We start from the raw sequence: 27794 nt of genomic DNA, 5'->3' as shown, positions 1-27794 counted from the left end.
CCTTCACCTGATGTCACACGTGATCGAGCCAGGCCATGGACGCAAAGCAGGGCAGGAGGAATTCAGCCAAAACTATAGACCACATTTGTCAAACTCAAATATGGCCCTCCACATAATTTTATGTGGCCCTCGACAGGGTAAATTAAAAGGTATGATGGTCTTAAAATGTTGTTTTATCAGGAGATACGCAGTTACACAGCTATATTTTTACATCTTTGCAAACGCATATGCAATATTTGTAACTTGAATAAGTAATAAATACAGAAACACTGGAGTTACATTTATTTTACTTCTGGCCCTTTGACGGCAGCCATTTTGCTGATGTGGCCCTCGTTGAAAATGTGTTTGACACCCCTGCTATAGACTGTATATATAAATGGACATAGCTAACCTGCTAGCCGCCACTTTCCAAATAGGCAGTGTGCATGTGCGTGCTTTCCGGCTCCATTGATCCAATTTTGGCCTTAAAATGTTCATATTGACCCACTCTCCGTGATCCTGCTGTTTTATTTTTTTACCCTGGTTGCTATGATACTCCTCTTCAAATTCGCTCATGTAATTACTGACCTCGATGAGCTTCATTTGACTGGAGCCGAACGCTGTGGGTGACGTCACACTCACTTAGTCCACTTCTTTGTACAGTCTATGTCCAATACTCACACATTGAGACGCACTATAGCTGTTGTTGTAGGGCGTTTGCGAGCAGCGGTGAGTGGACCAGATTAGTCTTATTGTTTACCTATTTGGCACAGGGTTAGATTAGGCACATTGATTCTCTCAAAAAAGGCTGTTGTTTTTAGTGTGTTGCTTGATTTTCCCCATTGTGTAAACTAACATCCATAGCTTGGTAATCCCCGCTGTAATTATGACCCAGTGTGTAAAAGTTGTACCCGGTTAGAATGTGTTTTGTTTTTTTTATCTTTGCAGGCTCTTTCCTGTAATAAATCATACATCTTTTTCTAATCATGGTTTCTGTCAACTACATTTGAGCGAAGCTGTGTGTTAATCTATTCAATAATTATTTTTTTCCCTGTGGGTGGCATTGCTCCAAATAATAATTTATGTTACTAATTGCACATTAAAAAACCTTCACTTTTGAAATGATGATTTAAAATGAAAAATATAGATAGTAGGGTTGTCAAAAGATACTAATCAGCGCTAAAACTATTATCAAAATTAGATACTCATTTCAACATTAAGTATTGATGCTGTAAGAAAAAAAAAAGAAAGAAAAAAAGTCACATAACTGGATAAAATTTTACCTTTCCTGAACAGTTTGATTTGTGTGAAAAATTACAATATTGTCTAAAAATAATTGCTTTTAAAATTATCATTTGGGTATCAAAATTGGTATTGAGTCTATCCTATAAAAAGTTTAGTTTGGCCACAACATTGATAGCTGTTTTCACTTGCTTGAAGTTCTATGAAAATAAATTTGTGTTACCGTAAAAGCTCTTTTCACTGTCCCCTGCCTTTCGTCACAGCTCATGTTTAGTCAATTGGATGTGGAAGTGTCACTAGTCCACTATGGGCTGATTTCTCCTTCACTGCTGCAGTAGCTCATGATCCAGGCTGGGCTGGGCTGTCTCTCCTGGTGCGTTGTGGTTGGTATGCGCGATCATGTCTGTTGAAAAAAAAAAAAGTAATTAATGGAACAAGTGTAAAATGTGAAAAATACATGAGCAGGGAAGTATAGGGTTTAAAAAATAAGCCATAAATTACACAGAGCTATTATTAATACATGTCGGAGGAAAGAAAGACAGATTTTACTTTTATGGAGGGTAAATTAGATGAAAAGAAGACGGATACGCGTGTTGGGATAGACGGTAATCACAGGATCTGTAATGATTTGAAGATGGCAAAACTGCACACAGTATAAGACAGACAGCACAGTGGCAGAGTGGTTAGCTCTTGTTTTGTCAAGGTCATCCAGGTTCTCCATCAACTTTAAACTTCTAGTTCCAGTTACTTTTTGCTTGACTTGAATTTTTTGTTAAGATCATTGTGTAGAAAAATACATCACACATCTTCACATAAACGTGGGGTTTCATGGTCTTAAGGTGCAGTTGCCATTTTCCAAATGGCCTAACATAACATATACTGGACTAAACCATGACTTGGCTGAGACCTACTGGTTAAAAATCAGATACTAATTGACAATTAAACTCTTATCAGAACTAGATACTCATTTGAGTATCTAGTATTGATACTAAAAAAAGTCACTTTCACGTGACAGAAATGAATGTTTCCTAAATAGCTTTTAAACAATTTTGAGCTGTGTAAGAGTTTAAGACCACAGTATATGCCCATGGACAACTTTGGGGGGAAAGCTACCCATTACTTTTCCCCAAAAGTCATTGTGTTAGTAACTCCATTACTGTGTGAAGAAAGTAACTAATTGCCAGTAAAGTAACTATTAAATCCTAAAAACGACACCCCCACCTTTTTTACACAAAAAATTAGCTCTATTCAGCCTTGTTTATCCTGCAAATCACTAAATGCACCCAGAGCCAGTTATAAGCTATTCTCCTCCAGAGAACACAATGACTACAGTTACAGCAACATATGGAAAACAACTGGGCCTTTTACTCAGCAGAGTCTGGTCAGACAACACATTTACCAAATGCACTGATATCAGAACAGAACTAACATAATCACGTTACATGACAGCACTGATGCACATAAAACCAGAGGTGAACCGCCAACAGATATTAAATTAGCTGCACGTATGAACAGTACAGTAAGCAGAGGGCTGTGCCCATGATTAAAACACTGACGTCTTTTTAATGATTTGTAAACTCCAAACGCACATGTCACTCCCCCTATGGGTCTGTTTGTACTCCCATCATAAAATAGTTGCCAAATAATGACATGCATCCAAAAAAATCCACAACTATTGGCATATTTCCTCATATGTGTTGAAAACAGCGAGTATTCACCTGCTTGTCAGCTCTAAACCAATGACACGGAAATGACTTTATGTCCGGAAAGTCTGTATGACCATCTAACGCTGCTTCTGATTGGTCATCTTTACAGTCGATCTCTGTTTTAGCCGATCACTGTGGCACAAAAGCAGGTTGAACTAGTCCTGACTTTAATTCCTGACTCAGAGTTATCCCACTCAGAGACAACCCAGCATTTCCTGTTTCAGAAAACAGGTTTGGAGCAGAGTTAGACCACTCAGAGTTTGTTCACTTTGAGTTTATCTGAGGAGAGAAGCCACGATCAATGGCTCCCAGAAAAGAGGGTTCACCACAGCAGCCGTAAAGTGGGAGGGACAGGAAGTCATGTGACAGGTTAAACTCGACTTAATTAATATTTAATATTTAAGTAATATTTAAACACAAATATATTTGTATACTTCCACTTTTATCTTTTTATTATTCATTATATTATCTATCTCTTGATATCAAGCTGATAAACCAAACCAATTTAAGAAGTCAACATAAACAGGAAATAGTGTTGTATAAAAATTTGAAATTGTAATAAAATGTATGAAAGTGGAAAAAAGTTGAATATGCATCATCAAACTTATTTTTAAATGTCCCTATAGTTCTGTGAAAGTGTCCAATCTCCTCTCCTCCAGGGGCAGACTCTGGTTAAACTCAGTGAGAGGAATAAAACCTGCTCTGGACCAGGTTAGGCTCAAAGAGTGTGTTACCATGGTGACTGACTCAGGGTTTAGGTTCACTCTCTGTGAAACTGAAAACTCTAGGTTGACCATTTTTCAGGATTAGCAAAGTCTGAGTTTGGACTAAACCTGCTTCTTGAAACAGGGTCTGTCTCTGATCTCTCGTCTTGGTCTTGTTTACTTCCCAAAACAAAGGAAAAACTTTGCAGCTCGTGTGAATGAGACGAGAGAGCTGAGTCTGATCTGTCACCTGCTGAGACTCACAATAAAATAAAAAGCCCTGTTACACTGACAGTAATTCTAATGGTGTTACAGCAGAGGAAAGAGTCTTTAGTTAGATTACTCGTTACTCGTAAAAATAACACCATTACTAATACCATTATAGTTCACCTGTGTTATTTCCAAGTTGTGGACCACTGGAACCAACCTGGACAACTGAGGGATTACACAGATACAAGGTCATATGGTAATAAAAAAGAAAGTACAGTGACTTAATGTTGAAAAAGACTATTGTCTAAACTCTGAGTATCAAGTTTATTCTTTCAAAATCAAGTTTGAAAGTTTATTATTGTTACAACAGTACTACTTTATCATCCACTCTGAACCAGAATCCACCTAAATCAGAACTTTTAACTATAATATTTGCACCATATGTCTGTGCACCATCACAACACTAAAGTGCAATACAGCCTTCTATGAAAATGTTGTAAATACAAGAAAGAAATGACAAGCAACAATGATGCAACTTTCAAGCTGAATTGGCAACAAGCATCACAAATTCAACAGAAACGGACAGAGAGATTACGTAGGCTATAACATACACTACATGCTAACACAACATTATCATAATCCATCCATTAAAAATGACATCTTCGCTGTCCTTAGTGTAAAAACAGCCTGTCCCATTTCATGCATGAATTCTGATAATGACAAAGGTTCAACGCTAGCTCTATTTCTAACTTTTATTAAAATCACGTCGAGTAAAAATAGCCTTAAAGTAAGAAATTTTGAATGTTAAACAGGCCTAATTTGACTCTTAAATCAGTACTTTGTGCTAAAATAAGCTCTACAGCCCTGCCTTTGTGGGTCATGGGGGAAAACCGTAGAGATTCCCAAATAGCCAATTATGTCATGTCTTGGCAGGACGTAGCATTATGTAATTATAGTGACTGTTTACTGTCACTAGCTCACAACTTACTCAATAAATCAAAAAATACAATACAATAAAAAATTTAAAAATACAAAATAATAATAATAATTAACAACAACAAGCAACAGTAATAGCAGTAACAGCAACAACAGCAACAACAACAGTAACAACAACAACGGTAACAACAACAGTAACAACAACAACAACTACAGTAACAACAACAGTAACAGTAACAACAGTAACAACAACAGTAACAACAGTAACAACAACAACAGTAACAACACCAACAGTAACAGTAACAACAATAACAGTAACAACAGTAACACCAATAGTAACAACAGTAACACCAATAGTAACAACAGTAACAGTAACAACAACAGTAACAGTAACAACAAAACCCTTATTTTGAAGTTTAAACACAGAGCTGGTAAACTTCACGCTCTACTCACTACAACTAACATCCAAGTGTCCGATTCACAAACTCTGGAAAGGTCTATATTGTTTTATTGGGTTTAAGATGTTGGTAACTGAAAGATTCAATGTGTTTTGAGATACATCCTTCGTGCTAGTTTTTTCCACTGACATTTTATTCACCACCAGATAATTTAACTTGGAAACTTTTTGACAAATTGGTTACCCTTATATAGCCAATCTATTTTGCTCTGAAGATTTATACACTCTAACTAACAACAATTCCAAGAAAGCCACCACACATCGCCGGAGAAACATCTCTTTGTCTGCACTGCCGTCTCTCCCAGGGCCCCTGAAGGCAGCATCCTGTTTGGGATTCAGACAGGGCCGCGCTTTGTGTTGTGCTGTGGAGACATCATTCCTTAAGCATGACACTGCACTCTGGCGCTGACTAATGAAGACTTCTAATTAGATCAATGTCTCCTGCGGTCGCACAAAAACACACACAGAGACAACACACACACGGCTACGGCACAGCTACGCTACAATCAATGCCGCGATTATAACAAGCGCTTGGATCGGGGTCAAGAGTGTAAGGACGGGCAAAGTCAGCCATTAGAAATACTGGAAACGCATGCACAAACACTACAGAGGGGATGATGCCACAAAAGCTATATGATGTTAGCTTTTGTAGGAGTACTAAGAGATTGAACAGATGACATTCTAATACAACTTGAGAGCATTACTTGAGCATTAGAGACCTGGACCTGATTTTGAACCATGAGTGAAGAATGTGTTGCAGAATGAAGAATGTGTTGCAGAATGATCTGTTAACCCACCCACTTAGTCCTGTCTAGTCCTGTCTCTCACATTGTTGTTGAACTACGACAGAGAAGCTGTTGTTTTTACATGGTTCTCATCCAACACTGTATGTGATTGGGTAATATTGTGATTGCTCCCTCATAGATTTTATTCTCCAAAGAAGCCTTTTACAGTATAGTGGTATCAACAATATAAATATTTGATTCACAAATAGCTGTCTTTACAATAAAATGTGTGGAATAAAAGATGTACTGCTGTTACCTACCTGGAGTTGTGTTTTGTTTCATTCACATGTTTGAGTAATCTTTTATCAGTCTCTCGACATCTCCCAAGCTCAAAATCCTCTGCTCCACCTTGTGATGTCATGAAGCGGTAGTTTTCAAGTTAACAGCTACCTTTTACCTTTTGTTCAGTAGAGATTGGGAATTCCAAGACTGAAATCATCCAAATGATTCTAATGAAGGTGTATGGAGTTTAAAAACACAATGGAGCATTTCCTGTATTACCACATGACATCACAAGGTGGAACAGAGTGTTTTCAGTTTGAGAGAAGAACTCTGCCTAAATATGCAGGGTTTGTGTGTTAAACATGTGTGAATGAAACAAAGTGCAACTCCAGGTCTGTTTCTCATGAGGAAACAACATTATAACATGGTCTGGTTTAGGGATTTTATTATATAATTGGATTAAAACTTTGCATTTTAGATGTGAACTAATTGAAATAACTGCAGCAGAAATACAACATCGTTTATACCATACAGTTGTTCTGTTTTCAAGTAACTGTATCCAAGGTCCTGGTAATGTCATTTGTGAATCAATAATGTTTGTCTAACAAGGACAAATACAAGTAACTTCCCAAACAAAAGTACTGTATATGAAAAGAACTTGGATTTTTAACACCAACGTATTCCTCCAAATAGTGTTGTCATGATACTAAAAATTCAAACTTGATTTTGATATCAAGGAAAAGGCTTGGTACCAATTTTGATACAGACCATAGAATAATAGTGCTTTCTTCAAGTTACCATGTGGTTGTGGTGTTGCTAAAGTTCAAGATTAGTTACTGTTCACGAGAAGTGCATTTTTGTCATGTTTATGGGATTTTTTCAGTATCAATATTTGTTGAATTGACTATCTATTTGCAGTACTGATTTTAGTATCGATTGGCATCTGATTTTCAACACTTTTTTTTTTTCTCAATACTAACCCTACCTCCAAACTGTGCCTGAACAAAACTGACAAACGCCATAGTACTTCAAAGATTAATGACGACAATCTATTAATCTCACATACTCATCCCATATGTACTTCCAGTGAAGACTCTGGAGCAGCAGTAGCAGTATGAGCACTTTTACCGCCCCATAATGCTCTTGTTTAATCTTGTAAAAGTAAATTAGCTGTCGCGAAGCATTTGTAACGAGGTGGTAAAATCAATTACTGACACGGGCCTTCATTTTTGAGATTCAATTTGGACACAGGCAGAATGAGCACACGTGTTTGTGCTTATGTTGTGTTCATATCTCCTAGCGCTGACTGCGGAGTGACATTCCAATTAGTGACCAGTGAATCGTGAGAGGTTTTCGGTCCGGTATTTTGTCCCAAAAAAAAAATCTTTGAGCCAAGACAACAGCTTTCTTATATGAACCTGGTGAACGCAATCTGCCAACATGCCAGAGATTCAATGGGGGAAAAAAAAAAACCATGCTGTCGCAATGTTGCATGAGTCAACAGATGTTTACATGTTAACAAGCCTTTCTGAAAATAGGCCCAGCTAATCAAAATCTTGAGGAAAAAATGATTTCCTGAAACACGGCAGCAAATCTAGACGGTCTTAAAGAGAAAGCGCAGACTGTTTTGTGAAGTATTCTTATACACGTCAGTGGATTCATAAATTGGCTTGAACAGCATGAAAGTTGAAGGTGAGAATTGTTTTTATTTTTTTTTTTACACTTAAAGTTTGTCAAACGTATAAATTTGGAGACATAAGCATGCTTGAAGCCGTCTCTGAATGAACACGCGATAATCTCAAACTGTTTCACAACTTGAATGCATTGTTAACAGGTCTAATAACTGAGTACATTTTCACAAGCAGAAACTTTTTAATTAAAATTTACTTCTTAGAGTAGTTTTCAGACACTATATTTTTACCACTACGTCACATGTGACAAAAGCTTTATATTGACAATATAAAGATATTTGTTGTGTTTTCTTTATGGGCTTGGTCTATCCTTCAGCAAATATTGTGCTGTCCTCAAATTCCCTTAAGACCCAGTTCTCATAGTAGCGAAATTGTCACTTGGCTCCTCTACAAACCTCTGTGCACAGATGAATACTTTTTTTTTTTCGAACAAATCTCAGGCTCAACCTATCTCAAGGTATATAGCCCAAAGTCTGGACTAAATCATGCTTAAACAAGGTGGACCCAACTTAAAAGCAAGGCTTAATGATCTAATGTAATGGACCTACATTTTGAGAAGGAACCAGACTAACTTATAACCTTTTTTCCACTGACACAGTTCGTTTGGGGCCTCCTTGGAGCGGGTCTGTTTGCCGCAGCTCCCTCCAGCCGAGTTGTGTTCCATGCCCTGAGCACGGCTCCAACTCCAGGGGCAAGATTCTGCTCAGTGAGACACTGACATCACCCAAACATAAGTCATGTTTGCTTAATAAATATAATCTAAATTATACCTGAATTATACTATTAATTGTATGGCCGATCTCAGTGATTCACTAAAAGATGTTTAGTAATTCCAAGTTTGTGAGACGAGGCTAAAGTTAGCGTAAACACAAACCTTCCAATTTATCGTCAGCTTTTTCTACATTCATTTCACTTCTCTGCACCTCTACGTCATGTTTTAGAGTCTGATTATGTAATGAACTTTGTTTGGCTCATGTTAGATACATTATGCACTGGAAATATAACATCTTTATATGTTAGAGCCGTACATCCATAAACAGGAAACAGCTGTTGAATTTGTGCTAGATTTGTTTTGAAGAGCATGTCCGCTCAACATTTAAGTTGCCATAACTAGAAATACAGTGGTTTATCGCAAGATCAAGTCAGTGTTTGATGAAAAATGCTTATTTTATGTTTATATGTGTTTTTGCTGTCTTCTTTTCGCCTGACTGTGTTCTCTCTTATCCACTCATCTGTTTCATACCTGGAGCCTTTCTGTATCAGCCCCAGACCACCGTGGGAGCTAGTTTCTACTAGGGTCTGCGTTGGACCCCTCAAACGGGCCTCTGCAGTTCACTTTAGACAGTGGAAACACTTGTGGCCTGTACTCATCCGCTCCAAACCAAACCACTGAAAATGAGGCTTAAGAGCAAATCAGTGGCATCATTGACCCATTATATAGAATCATCTTGTGGGCCTCTCCATCGACTCAAATTTGTGTGTGAGTTAACTACGCTAATGATTAGCAGAGGTCAGTAATAGAGCTTTTTGCATGTTATTGTTTCTGGAATAATACCCACATATACCTGTGACCAAAATAAACTACTACTACTAGAAAAAACATTAGATGAACGAGGTTTAAGATTCAAACGATTGTGAAGTGTGCCTTGGCGCTTTACCTGCATCATAAACATATTCTTTTCTTGAGAATTTTTCTCATCTGGAATAAAATTTGAGAATTTAAAATTGGACAAAAATACTATTATAAACAACATTCCAAAAATGAAAATATGTCACACATTTATCATTATTCTCATGGTTCTAAAAACAACTATATTGTGTGCGCCAACAGATGTTTGGTTGCCAGTTGCCAGAGTGTTTTTTGGAGAAAATATGTGACAAAACTCAAGGGAAAGATGACGAGTACGACAAAAATCTCTCGGCACCAGGCCTGTAAATAGCAAAGGTGATGGCAACCAAGTAAAACCCGTATCCATGAGTGACAGCTGACTTCATAGCACTTAATAAGTACTTCCTATAAAAATGTTCTATGATTGGTCCTTAGGCCTTTTTATAACATTGACATCACAACATTCTACAGGCTAATAACATTTAGTTCTGATGGGTGTAGTCATTAATACAAATAAGCAGGTTCAACACTAAAAGAAATGATCAGTTCCAACATTTATAAATCTACGTTTTGGATATTTCATGGCAAAATATACTAATACATTCGAGAATCTGAAAACCAGCAATAGGTCACATTCACATTCTTCAATATCTATATTTTAACCCTGAGCTGGAGGGCAGGCCAACATTCTATGATGGAATTTGCTGTTTAACTGTCAGATTGCAGATTTGTTGACCTGTTTTATGGTTAATATCTTATTGTGCCATTATTCAGCTCCAAAGACGTGACTGTTGTCTGTTTAAAGGACTTTAAATCATAAGAATAACATGACAAGTTTGTGGAGCCAATCCCAAACAAATAATGATAAGGTTCAACATTTGTGGATCATAAGTTTGGATATTTTGTTTTATTTTATTCTTTCAAAAACAGTAGATTTCTCTCAAAGTTATATAGGCACCTGCCCTTTATCTGAATTATGTGGAAAATGAAAAGTGACATTGTAGTTTCTTGGTCAATGTTCTAAAAGCAGGTCTTGTTTCTGACGTGAGGTTTGCTACTTGCAGAGTGGTCGGTGCTCGACAGCCAGTCATTAGCTCTAATTGGGCTCTGTTCCATGGTTCCCTCCATACGACAGGAGGACAAAGGGCTGTGATTGCATTATGGTTTATATATATATATATATATATATATATATATATATATATATATATATATATATATATATATATATATATATAGATAGATAGATAGATAGATAGATAGATAGATAGATAGATAGATAGATAGATAGATAGATAGATAGATAGATAGATAGATAGATAGATAGATAGATAGATAGATAGATAGATATAGATAGATAAAAACCATATAGATATACATATAAAAACATATTTTTTTTCCTTGCTCAAATTATCAACTCAAGTGTTTTATGCTTTTGTCAAAATGATGCAACCATTCAAAACACACAAAAATGTAAGAACAAAAATGGCATTAAATCTGTTCATCTGGCATTCATTTGTTTTTAGTGCCAAAAATAACCCTGGAAAACATGCATTATTCCATCTCTACAGTTCTGACCTGCAATTTGGCATCATCTGCTGGTGTTCATAGAGATACATAGGTTTAATGCTGTACTGTGGAACATTCTAAGCAAAGCAATATCATCTCCATGGTGGCACATCTGACTAGAAAATTTGCCTAGTCCACCTTTAAGAAAAACAAACAAACTCTTAGATCATAGTATACATTTAATATTATATATACTTTTTAATTAAATTGTACCTTCGAAAGAAGGTTCATTAGCAAACTTAAACTGATAGTATGCAACCTTCTGGAAATAGAAAGTCAATTTCATGGAAATAAAAAGTTAAAATGGAACATTCTTTGGAACATTCTCCATGGAGATAGATTAGTTTTATGCTATATTGTGGGACATTATAGCCATAGCAACAACATTTCCCTGGAAACAAGCAGAAGGAAGCTCTCCATGCCAAATAAAAGTCAGGTTTGTGCAGATGTAAACCCACTCACAGTAAAGATGTATGTTTTTCTATGTTTTTCAGTACAATAAAAGCATCGATTATGAAAAAACATGATTTTACTTTAACATATTGTTTCTTTAAAAAGTTACATAATCGTAGCTTCATGTCTTATGGGGGCAAGAGTCACTCCCTTTTAGAAGTCTGGCTACACATCGCCTGCCAAGATGAAAATAAGCAAGCTTGAATCTGTTTTCTATTAATTACCGTATTTAATATTCCTCTTGTAGAATTAATCACGAAATTAGCAAACACATCCCCGCAAATGAACCCGACATGTAAAACTGTATACGTTTGGGACGATATTGGCACCATTTACAATAACGGCAATTTGTAATGTTGGAGGGAAGCCATCTGTTTCAACGCAACTTGCTTAAGATCACCCTTCCAAGACAAACCAGCTGTAATTGGTCCCAGGGGAGGCCATCACGAGGGCTTGTTTACCGCTCAGTGTCATAAAACCATGAGAGCTGACGCGCAGTGGGGACCGTAGATGGGATCAGGGGCCCGAGTGGTACGCGAGTGCGGGAGCGAGCGCAGGGGGAATGTAGAGGCGTCATGTGCTCGTTGTAAAGTGGCTTGTTTGATTTGATTATTCACACACAAGTGGAGGTTATTATTAGAAAAGTGATGCAGATCTCTGGTGACGTGCATCAGGGGAAGTGTAATGTTCAGATGTGCTGTCGCAAACAGTAGTTGAGGAAATATAGAATAGCGCTGCTCGTCTCCATGGAGAAGTTATTCTTTTCCCTGGACTGAACTACCATATGGCTATAAATGTATCTACCTCCATACTAGTCAGATCTGTGCAGAGGTGAGCCCGATCACAGTGAATGCATGTTTTTGCAATGGGAATAGAATAAATGAGGTAAAGCTACAGGTAAAGCTGCAATATCTTCATAAGACAAGCAGGTAGCGGATCATCCACCTGAAAAAGTTTTATAATGCAACTTTAAACGTTATAAATGAATAAAAACTATTAAGTGAACAGCGTGAGAAAAGGAATACATAAGCTGGATTACTGGGGGTGGTAGGTAAAGAACTATAGTTGCAATTTGGCTCTCACATTCCTGGTTAGTTATCAGTTTGGGTCGTGAAATGCACTTGTTTTTTTTGCTGTTCTAGTTCGGGTTTAGCTTAGGTCTAGCCTGGATTTAGTACTGATTTTGTGCCAACTTAATTCTAGTTTTGGTGTTATGTGTAAACAACTGTGAACAGAGTCTTAGTGTCATTACAGATACCATAAATATAAAATCAAATTGTGATCTGGTTATGACAACAGGCCATTTTGGAGCTACTGGTATACTGTGCTCACCTTCTGTTGGTCATTCTCTTGCTCTGAGTGAGTGGAAGGCTGAGTTAACCAGTGATGTGTGACGCAGAGCAGATGCAGAGAACGTGAAATGGATTTTTGTTTTGCCATTTTGACCAATAAAACACCACTGTTTTGCTGTAACTTTTGCCCAGTGGTGGCTGGTCAATAGGGGGCGCAAGTCAACGCACTTCCAAATTTGACCAAAATAAAAAATGAATAAAGTTATTGTTTTGTTTTAGGCTGTACGTTTCATATTCTGCGTAAAATGTAAAGTATATCTGCATATTTTAATCATGTCAAATCCGGTGCTTTTGTCCAACTGTGACGTACGTTTTTGGGGCACAGGCAGGAGCGCACTCAAATCAAGTGATTGGGCTTCAGAAAATTCTGTCAAAGATCTGACCTATTGCGATTCAGCCAGCTGCTAGCTATGTCCCACCAACCACCAACTCTCCACTACCAACATTTTACTACAAAATGAGTGGAACTGTGTCAGTGGAAGGTATGTCTACTTCATCTTCAAATCAAAGTGCATCAGAGGAACAGTTTTTTGGGGAGATTTCTGTGTCTTCTCCTCAGCTGAACCCTTTTTGCGAAGCATTTACCAGAAGAAAGAAAGAGGATTTGTATTAAGCTGGAAGCAGCACATCTAACTGGCTGTGGTGTATATTCATCGTGTTCTTATTTTGATTCACACTGGTTAGCGGCTAGTGTCTAGTCATTTCTTTTGCCTAAACCTCTGCACCTTGTGGACCCAATTGGACCGTGACTTGGACCAGTTTCATCTGTTTGTATTGGACTAAATTATAAACTTGACACAGCCAACAGGACAGTGAATAGATGATGCACTCTGCTTCAGCCTGTTGGAGAAGCAAGGTAAGATGTTTGTTTTCATTAGCTTTGGGCATATTTGAGGACGGAGTCTCACAGTTAAATAGTGTGTAAAATGAGCTTGTGGTTGTGATGTAGGCTGCTCTGATGTTTGGTGTGTTTGGGTGGAACTGTGCACATGCTCTGTGTTCATGTTGTGAGTGTCACCTTTTGCTTTAGTTACAGCAGCCTCATGAGTTAAAGTTTGTGGTGCTTGTGCTGGTTGTGAGTGATGGATCAGGTTGTGTCGCTGTGTAAACATTGCATTTGGCTGTGTGTTGTGTTCTTATTGTGATAACCAAATATTGTGCAAGTGCAGGGCAGGTGCCTGAGTGACTCGTTATTTGGATTTATTCAATATATAGTTCAGCCATTAGTGACAGTCTGGCATCTGGTCTTATGCAGGTATTACAGCCTGTGGGCTCTTATACTTTATATATAGTTATATATACAGTTCCAACTGCTCCCATCACAATGGAGGTTTAAAAAGCCTCTCTGTAAAACCAAGCACTACAAAAGCACCTTTGTTCCAGCAGCCGTAAGTGCCCTGAACAAGTGCTGTTATTATACTTGTCTTATTTATGCCCCTACGCACATGTGTCGTATTTGTTCTCTTGTTTTTAATGCATTGTTTCTAAGGAGTTTTAGTCTGATTAGTCTGCACTGACTCAACTATGCACTGTAGTCACTTTTCCAAATGATGTGCATATGTGAGAATAAATGAGCTGACTCACAACCAAACAACATGTACTTGTTGGTACCAATAAAGTAAACTTGATCCTTCATATATAGCCTATAATATAATATATATGTATATAAGCCTGCCTATGTAGAAGTGCCTATATATAATATACATATAGTATAATATAGTATAAAGGTACACCAGCACACCTCCCAAAAATATACCACTAGCTGCCACTGCTTTTGCCTTAAAGTGTCTTAGTCTTAATCACAGTAACTGTAGTTTGACAACCTTTGTACAATCAAATCCTTTTAAATTACACTCAACTGTGTAGATTTCAATGTTCCTTCCTTCTAATTAGCTTAAAACTTGCTCCAAACTGATATGACTTTTGTTACATTTTTCTGATATTTTAATTGACTTTCATATTTCAGTCTTCAGTGTATCAAAAGCAACTGCAAAAATCTAAAATTGTAAGCTGTAAGTTTGTACATGTATTCACATTAAATTTTGGTATGAGGGTAATTTTACTCATGCATTATTTGTATTCTATTTGTATTATTTGTATTCTTATGGGCCTTGAGTACCTTTGCTTTGAGTACTTTTGCTCTGCCATATGTTTTAGAACTTAAATAATGACCACGTATAGCTCACTGTCTACTGACATCTACATGATAATCAACATGCTCAGATATAACCATGCAGCTGTAATGAATGTTGATGAAAAGTTCATAAATGTCAGTTTTGCATAATATGTGTCCTTGAAACCTTTATGCTTGCTGTCCATTATTTGCATATACAGATACTATATATTGCTGCTGTTGACTCTAGGACCCAGTCAGTATTCATTTTGCCATTTTACTTATGAAATAGTACTCTTATTCATCCCTTTAAATAAACATAGCATCGTCGTTCGCGGTAAACCCACACCATATTTTGTTACTAACGCCTCGAGTCAGAACGCTACGCAAAGCAGAATTTAAAAAGCCGTTTTCATCGACACCACACGCCAACGATCTGAAATATCGATGTTTCTCTGTGACATTTTATTAATATTCTCTAAATGGCCATTCTTTTACATTTTTCAAAATCATATTTATTTCAGCAGCGCAACACGAGCGGAGAGCCAGGAGCCATCTTAAATGATGCAGGAAATTTACAGATTTGTGCTCTGTGACAAATACCTGCGGGCTTCGTTTCAAATTGATTGTATTCTACTAAAATGACTTTCAGCTCCTTTGCCTCCCTCCGAATCCCTTGAAAGGATTCTTAAAGGTACACAGCTCTATTTTTTATTTACGTGTCGATAACTTATTTCAGATATGCTTGCTTTGATTTTAACTTAGTTTTTCCTTAAACAGATGTAGTATAAGGAGTATTGAGCAATTGCTACTTAATGAAGCTAACGTGGTTGACCTGGGGGAGATCAGTGGTTGAAATGTCACTTTTATCTTAGTTTCAACAATTGGAATTTAGGATTAGGATCATTTTGCCACTTAAATCTCCTATTAGTGCGTTTCAGATGACAACACAGGCCAATGCTATTTAACACAGATGAGGACAGCTAAAAAATAATATTAAATTAGGTGTAGGTTTAATAGGTCTCCTCACTAATAAAATGATCCAGTCAATTTTTTTTTTGTTTATTATATAGATACTTCTTATGAAAATACCATGTAATCAATAGGGGGAATATGGGTCATGTCCCCCTTCTGTCAGTATCTTATTCTAGGATTTAAAAACCCTATTAATTTTACCTGCGCCATCTCTCTGCATGAAATATTAGGTGTTTTAGAATGTCAGTGTATGATAGAAAAAGCTATTGTTGCTCCTACAAGTACAAGAACACCGGAACACTATCTAGCAAACACGTAGACCTGCTGGGATAACATACAGTTGCCTAAGCTACAGCTCGTTTCATTACTAAATTGTGCCAGGGTAAAAACTAGTTTTCACATTGTTACTTGGATAAAAGTTGTTTCTTGTCACAAATTCCACTTTTACTTCTACTACAAAATTTTGCCGCATTTCGTACTTAGTTATCAACAATCAAACGCTGTGTAATCCTATTATTAATTCTCCCCTTGTACATTTCCAATTGTCTAGCCTCTCACCACAGAAGCACTCTTGAGTTAAACACCGTCTGGCACCACACCCACCTGTTTGTCCAGTTGATCCATCTCCGCGGCCTCAAGTCCCCGAACTCTGTCCAAACCGATCATCTCCGCCAGGCAAGAAAACACAATCTGCTTAGCTAAATACCCCTGCTATACTGGAGTGTCATTCTCCCCAGCACAATGGCCCAGACTGGAGATACGTGTGCGTTTTACAATGCATAATCCCCCTGCGCGCTGACGACCTCCCCTTTCTCCGGCTCCAAGGCCCTCAAACTTGCAGGGACGAGCAAACAAGGGGCTGTATTGTCTCCGTAGAAACACTCCGAGCCTTCATCGCCATGCAAATACTAAGAGTCCAGACTTACAAATGGATTTCTATCTTCTTTCCAATTTCGAACAATCTGTTGTTTATCAGGGGAGTTGGTTACGTAGTAAAGTCATGGTTAGGTTATCCGTCCATTGCTGAGCCACTTTGTGTAAAATGGATACAAGGGTAGCAAGCTGTTTTTTGAGTTGACGTATTTGTTAAGGCCTCAAGTTGCTGTGTTGGTTGTTTTCAGTTGTAAAATGTGGCAATAGTCGAAGGGTTTTAGGAGTCAGTACAGTATTTCTTTATGAAGTTGCAATTTTCCAAAGAGGTTGTCACTTCTATGGGGTATTAACTGCTGACACATAACATATTTAGATCACCATGTTTCCTGTATTGTTTTGAAAATGCTATATTTGCCTAAAACAACATATTTTATAAGTTTCACTTTTCTTTTGTTGCTTTTGAGTCTCCCTTCTCTTTGCTCTCTGCATTAAGTCAGTGCAACTACTGCATATTGCATCAGATTTATCAAGTTGCTGTGTATAGGTTTGTGTTCATGTTTTTGTATATTTTTGGAGAATTGTTGTGTGGGAGCATGGATGACGTGGGCTTGTGGGCTGAGCCTTGCACACAATCTTACAGCTAACCGCAAGGAGGGTTTGAGTAGGGCATACTCAAACACACATGGATGACATCTAAAACCTCTTCAGGCATGTTTCTGATGAGCAAACAGTGTTATAATATTGTAGAAAGCTTAAAAAAAAAAAAAAAAAAATCTATTTTGCATAATCTTGCATCCTGTTGTTTAATTTTTTTATCCAGTTTTTTATCCAGTTGGAATTTTCCATAGCTCAATCTCAAGTAAAGACACCTGACTGTGATGTCCAGTTTAGTTTGGAATCCAGCAATTTCAAATGTATAACTTTAAAATATATTTACATATTTTTAATTAATGTGTAAAATACATAAATGTGACTCAAATCACGTTCTAACCCTTTCTCTCTACATTGGGTAATTGTCTTTCAAGACTACTTAGTCTAAAAAAGTTTTGAACTGATGGGTAATGAGAGCCACGAGAGCAAACTCAATCAGAGATAAAAAGCTTGTGTAAATTCCACACAGATTGGCTTGACTCTACCCCAGATCTAACCCGGGACCTTCTTGCTGTGAGACAATGAGCGCTAATCTTTAGTTTAAAACCTTATTAGTTGCTTCTCACAAACATCATTATGACACGGCCACCTCCAAAAGCTAATTACACGGCTAATGTTAATAGATTCAACCATTCCAAGAATAGCTGGGGCGAGTTTGCACTGTGTCCGTAAATGTCTCCCAGCCACTCCTCCTTTTGTCCGCCTTAGATTGGGTTATTTCCACAGTAGAGATTAGCAGCGCACCCAAACTCCACGGCTCCCATTCTGATTCCATATCAAACGGAGAAATGTCAGGACCTGCTCTGTGACATTTAAAGCCCCATTGTGGACCTTGTCTAATTGAGACTCCCTCATTATAATGATGGAGTGTGGACCGTGGAGCGACCACTGTGAAAGAACATGGCGGATGAAAGCGGCTCCAGTACACATTATTTACACCGGTGAATGCAAAAGTGAAGTTGGACATCTCTCCATCTCTGTGGCATTTGGGTCTTGGCACATAATGGCCTGACAGTAATGGTTGGCATATTTGCAATGAGATAAAGGTGTGTCTGGGTACAAGAGCTTTCCAAGTAAAGTTAGATCACGGTATATGACTGTTCTTTGGGCTCGAATGTCCCATTATACAGAAACAGACATAAAGCATCTACCTTCATTGTGCTCCTCACTGACTCTATTGTAAATGCTTTTGTAAGTGTAACTGCCATTTTAGTTCAGGTCCACATCTGACACTGTGAAAGAGCAAAGGGCTACAATATGAGTAAAGATGTCACGATTATTCAGTTAAAAGATATTCAAAGATAATCCACAATAGGACTATGTAACCCGTGTCATATAATGTCCCACTTCCGGTGAGGAGTTGGTTGTGGCGGGACAATTTCCTTTATTAGCGGTGACGTCAGACGCCAAGACCTGTCTCATGCTGCTCCTGCTGTGGCTGATTCTGGCTGATTCTGGCTGTTTCTCTTGGCAATTTCATGGAAGAAAATACATAAAACTACATTTGGACTCGACAGATACTTACCGCTATCACTATCCGCTCAACGGTAAGCAATTTAATTGATGTTTCACAAAGTTACGCATGTTTTCCGGCGCTGCGGATCTCCCTTTTAACACGCGTCGGGACTAACGCTAACAATAGCATTTAGGTTAATGCGGTCGGCGCGACCAAGAACGGTCTTTTTGGTTTAATTTTTACTTTATTCACATCTTTGCGTAAGCCGAACCTTTTGCCATGAAGGCTAGTGTTAATTTATTACTTTATTTTGATTGAATTTGATCCGGTTCGCTGCTTTTGGTTACTTTTTGAAATCTGAGTTGATATAGCAATGATGTTTTGAATAGGGCATTCTTTTGTGATGCGCAGCATTAGAAGCTCCATGTTTTTTTTTTATGAATTAGGCTAAGATGCCATGACATTTGATTTATTGATGAACTTAAAGTGCACTTTACTTGATTTGACCTGAATTGACTTTATTTGATCTGACTTGACCTGACTTTACTTGACTTGACTTGACTTGACTTTACTTGATTTGACCTGAATTGACTTTACCTGACTTGACTTTACTTTACTTTGCTTTGAAAATCAAAGCTAGTTATTGGAATTATTATTTAATTGTTATTGATAAATTAATTTCTATGTAACAAGAATGATTTGGTTATATATACTGCATGTATGGCATGTATTTATTCGTTATTTATTGAAGTTATAGTAATGATGCATTACTTTAAGCTAATTTATTAATTGTATGCTAATTTTATTTTTGGTTTACTGACCCTGTTTTTAGGTCAGGTTTTTTTTTCCCCTGCACTGAATCCCACGACAACCCCACAATAACCTGGATGGCGAGCTACCCTTTTTCCTTCATAGACTGGTAGGAACAAACGAACCTTTTCATTTTCCTGCTTTCTTGGATTATAACCAGTTTTGGATCATAAAGACACTACACACTGAACACAACCTTTGGAACAAATACTCGAACCTGGAACTGGAACGGGACATTTTTTTTGGGTTCTGTTGCATTACATTTTTTTTTTTTTTTTTTGTATTAATCATATATAAAGTAATTTCATATTTATAATTCATTGTATATGTAATATTGTATATTATTATTACATACCTGCCTAAATAACTAATATTGAACTTAATATATATATATATTTTGACTAAGATTCCGTGTTGATGTATTTATTCACACACACTGGCTCCCTACCGTACCTACATCTGGTCACATTGCAGTCAGGTCCTAATTAGCCCCTAGTTGCGTTACAAGTGGCGAGCTAGCCAGGAGCCTTTGTGTGTGAATATTAATTTTGGTTTTGGGGAAAAAAAAGGTAAACTATGGATTTCATTTTGCAATCAGGTGTTAATATATCACAGTGCGTGATGATTTCTGGTGTAACTAATTCTAGTTCTGACAATGAAATACTGGATTGCTTGCGCAAGTACGGGGCGCTTAACCGCGTGTTGCCTATTAGTGAACCGAGCAGTAGTTTACATAAAAACCTGATCGTTGAGTTTAATGAATTGGCCGCTTTTATTGGGCTAAAGCCGCTTTTGCCATATAAATACACGTCTACGCTTACTAACCGTGAGTACTGCGTCACTTCGCTTGCGGACGAACTTTCAGCCACAGCAGGAGACAGTAGCGTCACCCCAGACTACCTGCAGGAACTTAAACAAATGGCCGACCAGAGTGGTACACGTTTTGAAGATATGCTCAGAACTGTGATGAAACAAATCAGCCAACATTTGAGCACAAGTGGAGCAAATGAGAATGAAAATGATGATGAATATAATAATGATAATGACGACGACGATGATGATGAAGGTGAGGAGCCCACAGTGGACATGACCAATACACAACCAGTGTCCGGATCGCACGTACCACTGTCCATACCTCAAGCCTCTCAGCCTGCCCCTAGCCAGTTCACTGCTGACCAGCAGGGGGCACAATCAAGACAGAGCCAACAACAAAGACCAAGTGATGCTGGATCAAGGCCAAGAGTTTCACTCACTAATGAAGAACTAAACCCACTAGGAATACAGAAAGTTGTTGTCGAGCATGTGGTACGCAACACAGAACTAACTGCTCCAACTTCGGTAAGACTCCGCTCATTTTCTGGACGAGTTCCCAAGCCAAACAATGAAGCGGACTTTGAATCATGGCGTTCACAAATTGAGTTACTGCTTGCTGATCCCAGTTTATCGCTACTGCATGTGACCAGATGCATCATAGAGAGCCTGCTGTCGCCTGCTGCTGACCTGGTCAGAGGTTTGGGCCCAGAAACACCACCCACTGTCTTGCTACGCATATTGGATTCAGCATTTGACACTGTACAGGACGGAGAGGAGTTGTTTGCCCAGTACCTGAACATTCTGCAGAACCCAGGGGAGCGGCCGTCATCTTATCTCCAGCGGCTGCAGCTAACGCTCAACACTGTTGTCAAAAGGGGAGGAATACAGGCTGTCGACATGGAGAAACATCTCATTAAGCAATTTGTGCGTGGATGCTGGGACAACACTGTAATAACAAAGCTGCGACTGGAGCAGAAGAAAGATGATCCACCTTCATTCTCAGATCTCCTGCTATCATTACGAACAGAAGAAGACAGACAACAAGCCAAAGAATCATTAATGAAAAAACACATTGGTTTCAGTTCTTCAAAGCAGAAAGCCAACATCCAGTCCCAGAGCACCTGTTCCTGTGGCCACTCCTCAACATCTAAGGAGGAACTCGAAGAACTGAAAAAACAAATGCAAGAACTTCAACGCCAAATGTCTGCTCTTCTGTCCAAGACAAATCCAGCCGAGCCCAAACCAGCTTCACGCCAGTCTAACCAGCCTCAGTCCACTACCAAACCCAAACCATGGTACTGTTTTAAGTGTGGTGAAGATGGGCACATTTCCTCTTCCTGCACCAACACAGCCAATCCTCGTCTGGTAGAGCAAAAGAAAAAGCAGTTGCGGCAAAAGCAGCAAACCTGGACAAATAAGAACCTTCAGTTAAACTAGAAGCAGCTTCTGTGAAGGGACACTCAGAAGCTGCCATCACCAACAGTCCCAAGAACCAGCCATACAGTATACGTGTACTGCCAAGAGGCCTTGTGGTAGAATCAAAGATATCCTTGTCATGACTGACCATTTCACGAAATATGCAGTCGCTGTACCGACCACCAACCAAAAAGCCACCACCGTCGCCAAGTGCCTATGGGACAACTTTCTTGTGCATTACGGCATTCCAGAAAAGCTGCACAGTGATCAGGGCCCTGATTTTGAATCCCGCATCATTCGAGAACTTTGTGAAATGACGGGCATCCACAAGATCAGAACGACACCTTACCATCCAAGAGGTAACCCTGTGGAGCGATTCAACAGAACTTTACTGGACATGTTGGGAACTCTGAGTGAACAAGAAAAACAACATTGGAAAGATCATGTAAAACCTCTTGTCCATGCATATAATTGCACAAAGAACGACGCTACGGGATTCTCACCATACGAACTTATGTTTGGCCGCCAACCAAGACTTCCTGTTGATCTGGCCTTCGGACTGCCGCTGAATGATAACAAGCCAGACTCTCATTTACAGTATGTCCAGAAGTTGAGGTCACACCTGAAGGACAGTTACCAGCTGGCCAGTGAGAATTCCCAGAAACTTATGGACCGAAATAAAACCAGATTTGATCGTCATGTTACAGCTTCAGAGTTAAACATCGGAGACAGAGTTTTGGTGAGGAACGTGCGCTTGAGAGGCAAGCACAAACTGGCTGATAAGTGGGAGCCCGATGTATACATAGTGGTGACAAAAGCCGGCAATCTCCCTGTGTACACCGTGAGACCAGAGGGCAAAGATAAACCACTGCGAACTCTGCACAGAGACCTTCTCCTGCCCTGTGGGTACCTACCTGCTCATGTTGAAAATCTACCTGTGAAGAAGGAAGACTCACCTGTGCCGCCTTCGCCAGTATCACTGCCTCCACACCCTAGCGATGAAGAGTCAGAGGATGAAATCTTACCTGTATACGTTCCGTCTGTGCCTGAACCTGTAATATTTTCAACTGTTATTGATTTACCTGTTGCCATGCCGCCAGTTCCTTCTGCTGAGCTGCCTGAGTCTCTTGTTTCACCACCAGCTTCTACCACTAATGAGCATCATGAATCTATGATTGAGTCTGCAGGTGGTGGGTCTCAAGTTGCTGAAGAAGTTCTGGCTGAAGGCGCAGAAGAACTTGACACTGAATCTGAACCTACACCAATTGACCTTGAACCAATCAATCTGGCAGAAGATTCCAAAACTCCTTCCACGTCACCGGAACCTTCTGTCATTGATCCAGAATCCAATTCACCCATGTCAGAACCGTCGAGTCCTGAACCTGAACAAACCCTACGCCGTACAGGCCGCACAAGATGCCCACCTGAGAGACTGCAATATGTACAACTTGGCCATCCGTTGTTAAAAAGCATCCAAACCATCCTTCACGGCTTGAGCACAGCCTTCACCTTTGCTGTTCAAGAGGACGAAAATGAGGAGGTGTTTCCCTGCTCCAGTCAGTCCGTTATTGAGTGCCAGCCTGGTCCATGTCCGAGGACGAACATGAGATCAGGGGGGGAAAGTGTAACCCGTGTCATATAATGTCCCACTTCCGGTGAGGAGTTGGTTGTGGCGGGACAATTTCCTTTATTAGCGGTGACGTCAGACGCCAAGACCTGTCTCATGCTGCTCCTGCTGTGGCTGATTGTGGCTGATTCTGGCTGTTTCTCTTGGCAATTTCATGGAAGAAAATACATAAAACTACATTTGGACTCGACAGATACTTACCGCTATCACTATCCGCTCAACGGTAAGCAATTTAATTGATGTTTCACAAAGTTACGCATGTTTTCCGGCGCTGCGGATCTCCCTTTTAACACGCGTCGGGACTAACGCTAACAATAGCATTTAGGTTAATGCGGTCGGCGCGACCAAGAACGGTCTTTTTGGTTTAATTTTTACTTTATTCACATCTTTGCGTAAGCCGAACCTTTTGCCATGAAGGCTAGTGTTAATTTATTACTTTATTTTGATTGAATTTGATCCGGTTCGCTGCTTTTGGTTACTTTTTGAAATCTGAGTTGATATAGCAATGATGTTTTGAATAGGGCATTCTTTTGTGATGCGCAGCATTAGAAGCTCCATGTTTTTTTTTATGAATTAGGCTAAGATGCCATGACATTTGATTTATTGATGAACTTAAAGTGCACTTTACTTGATTTGACCTGAATTGACTTTATTTGATCTGACTTGACCTGACTTTACTTGACTTGACTTGACTTGACTTTACTTGATTTGACCTGAATTGACTTTACCTGACTTGACTTTACTTTACTTTGCTTTGAAAATCAAAGCTAGTTATTGGAATTATTATTTAATTGTTATTGATAAATTAATTTCTATGTAACAAGAATGATTTGGTTATATATACTGCATGTATGGCATGTATTTATTCGTTATTTATTGAAGTTATAGTAATGATGCATTACTTTAAGCTAATTTATTAATTGTATGCTAATTTTATTTTTGGTTTACTGACCCTGTTTTTAGGTCAGGTTTTTTTTCCCCTGCACTGAATCCCACGACAACCCCACAATAACCTGGATGGCGAGCTACCCTTTTTCCTTCATAGACTGGTAGGAACAAACGAACCTTTTCATTTTCCTGCTTTCTTGGATTATAACCAGTTTTGGATCATAAAGACACTACACACTGAACACAACCTTTGGAACAAATACTCGAACCTGGAACTGGAACGGGACATTTTTTTTGGGTTCTGTTGCATTACATTTTGTTTTTTTGTTTTTGTATTAATCATATATAAAGTAATTTCATATTTATAATTCATTGTATATGTAATATTGTATATTATTATTACATACCTGCCTAAATAACTAATATTGAACTTAATATATATATATATTTTGACTAAGATTCCGTGTTGATGTATTTATTCACACACACTGGCTCCCTACCGTACCTACATCTGGTCACATTGCAGTCAGGTCCTAATTAGCCCCTAGTTGCGTTACAACTACAAAAATGTGACAATTTTAATTTTATTCAAATCTATACCCTGAAAAAGTAAACACAACTGGAGTTTAGTGCCTACAAACTTCATTTCAGAAGTAAATTTTTCAATTATTTTTGCCATAGACTCGAGTGCCTTGCCCTTTAGCAATGATTTGCACATGGACGATTGCCGAAAAAGATAAGTTCTTGTCGGAGGGCAATCACTTGACCCATGTAATATCCAAAAGAGATATCTACAAATGATCGTCTGTATATTAAAGTAGAAACTACTCATTTGAGCAAGTATCAACACTGAAAATAATCACATTCACAGGACAGAAATGAATCTTTCCTGAATAGCTTTAGGATGACCACATAGACTAATATACACCCATGGATCACTATGGAACACACATAGACGATGGACGAATTAAGCAGATGGCCACATGGTAATATAAAAGAAAGTACTATGATGTAATGTTGAAAATTACATTCTATTGTGTAAAGAAAGAGTGCTTTTTATTATCACCTTGGTATCACAATCACTATGCTTAGTATTGAAATTGAGTTGAATTTTAGTATTGTGACAACATACTATAATGACTCCATCTGAAACCCACAGAAATATTTAAAAAAAAATGTAAAATGCTATATGCATCTACACAAACAAACATAGATTCAAATATAAAATACGTGCTTAAGAGTAAATTAATGTGCGTGGTTGTGTTCAAGCAAACATTAAATGAGAACAGACCTACATTGCTTTCTGGGTGTCCTTATTTAAGTTGTCCTAATTAAAAGTAGCTGCTTTTTCCTCTGCGTTCCGATCATTATGCTAGTTGCTAATTAGGCCTAACAACAGCACATCTCGCTCCGGAGAGATGGACCTGTGAAGTGTCCAAGCCTCGTCATGTTCCAGTCAGATGTGCCCTCGCTGGCTTACCCTCGTTGATCGTGCCTTGGCTGTGGTAATTGGAGCTAGAAGAAAAGCATCATTGGCATTCCTCTCGCTGCGTTGATGAGGATGTCGTATTAAAAATGCATGGCTCTGATATGTTCTTTTGGCCTCTGTCGCTGGCCGAGGGAACACTTGTGACAAACAAGGACAGGGCTGGAGGTGAAGATCAGATGGACAAGAGGACATCCCTGTCTCGTCCCCCCCATCGGAGAACTGGACAACACATCTGTCATCTGGCCAGACGCATGCTAAGTGGGTCATGGGAGAAAAAAGAAAGTCAAAGAGTTAGGGGAAAAGATGCAGCTGTCAGATGTTTAAAATAATATATATGTAGTCCTATATTTTTCTACTAACAGGTGTCTAGATGTAGTCATCTGAAAGGGAATTAAGAGTAAAATAAATGTAATAGTCTTTTTAACACATTTGCAGGCACTAAACGTTGTAGAAGTGTCGTAATAACTGACGCAGGGACCAAAGATACAGACTCGGGACAAACAGCTAGAACAAAGTTTATTTGCAGATACAGAAATGCGAATGAAGCTAGACAGATCAGACCGTTGAGAGCGGTGTCGTGGGCAGTGATCTTGGAGCAGATCGTGGGTCGAAGGGTTCGTACCGGTCGTGGAGAGCTGGGTCAGAGACAGAGGTGCAGAGTGGTTCCAAGGAGCGGGATAACGGTGGAAACACAAATGAATAAACTGGAATATGACATGAAAGACGACTTGTGGAAACACCTGAAGCTGACAAGACGATCTGGCCGTGAGTGTCAGATCCTCAGTCCTTTTTTCCTCACAGGTGCAGCTTGATTGATAATAGGTTGCAGATGTGTGTGGGAGGAGCCAGAATCTCCGCCCAGCTCCAGGCTCAGACACAGAAGGCAGGTGGGCACACGGCACAGAACACACACACAAAAAAACAAAACAAATCCTGACAAAAAAGGTATCACTCATTGACTCCATATATCCAGTGATGCTAAGCTACTACTACTCTGCCAGTTTGTGCCGTCGTTCTTCGGACCACTGCGCCTCACTCACACACACCACCTTCATACATAAGTTGTGGGTGAAAGGACACAACAACAGTATGCATGTCCGTCCTGCAGTATAACCTACTTGCAGCTGGGCTCTACACTAGTTACTGTAATGATCTGATATTTTGTGTTTAGCTCAGAGTTTACACCTTTTGTTGTTTTTTAAACAGTTTAATCGATGTTAACTCCTTTTGTATGTGACGCTTGGTTGCTATGCCGACGAGCAGATATGCCGGTTCAATTCGTCAGTTACTGGTCTGTTTTGAGAGACTATCTCTAGTGAGTTGACTGCTGTTGTTTTGCTCTTGTTCTTGCATGGGTTACGGCCTACGGTAGCCCTTGTGTTCAGAAAATAAACAATCAGAAGAAATTTGGCGTGTTTCCTTACACCAGGATGCTACATTATTATAAATTATTCTGCAACCACTTCTCTTATTAAAACAGTTTTTCTCCTAAAGCAGTAAAATAGACAATACATAAAATCTACGAGTTTAAAGTTGCAAAAAATATAACGAACTTCCAAAGAGTTCTTCTCAGTTTTGGACAAATCTTATTAACTTACTCTCATTAGTAGCTTATGGGCCCTATGTATTTGCACCATCTGCCTTTTCCACTGCAAAAACCACCTCGAGGTCTCATGTTGTACGTATTAATGAAGACATGCTGGTGTGAACGAGTCGTGTTTGTGTAGTCTTTGCGCGGCAGAACAAACAGGCGGTCTGTGGCAGGCAG

General features: G+C 38.9%; 1 protein-coding gene across 1 annotated transcript in view; it reads right to left on the bottom strand.

Annotated features, from left to right (window-relative positions):
* Positions 1 to 16764, bottom strand: part of LOC117388693 (cadherin-7-like) — a 54153-nt gene extending 37389 nt beyond the window's left edge. Inside the window, exons 1-2 of the mRNA XM_055230098.1 lie at positions 16607 to 16764; positions 1445 to 1624 (exon numbers count right to left, since the gene is read on the bottom strand). Coding sequence (XP_055086073.1) covers positions 1445 to 1489 — 45 coding nt within the window. The 5' untranslated portion in view covers positions 1490 to 1624; positions 16607 to 16764. The remainder of the gene's footprint in view (positions 1 to 1444; positions 1625 to 16606) is intronic.
* Between the last annotated feature and the right edge of the window lie 11030 nt (positions 16765 to 27794).

Source organism: Periophthalmus magnuspinnatus, chromosome 20 (assembly GCF_009829125.3).
Source record: "Periophthalmus magnuspinnatus isolate fPerMag1 chromosome 20, fPerMag1.2.pri, whole genome shotgun sequence".
Taxonomy (NCBI): domain Eukaryota; kingdom Metazoa; phylum Chordata; class Actinopteri; order Gobiiformes; family Gobiidae; genus Periophthalmus; species Periophthalmus magnuspinnatus.
Note: the sequence above shows the minus strand (reverse complement) of the source record. Positions and strands in the feature narration are given on the sequence as shown.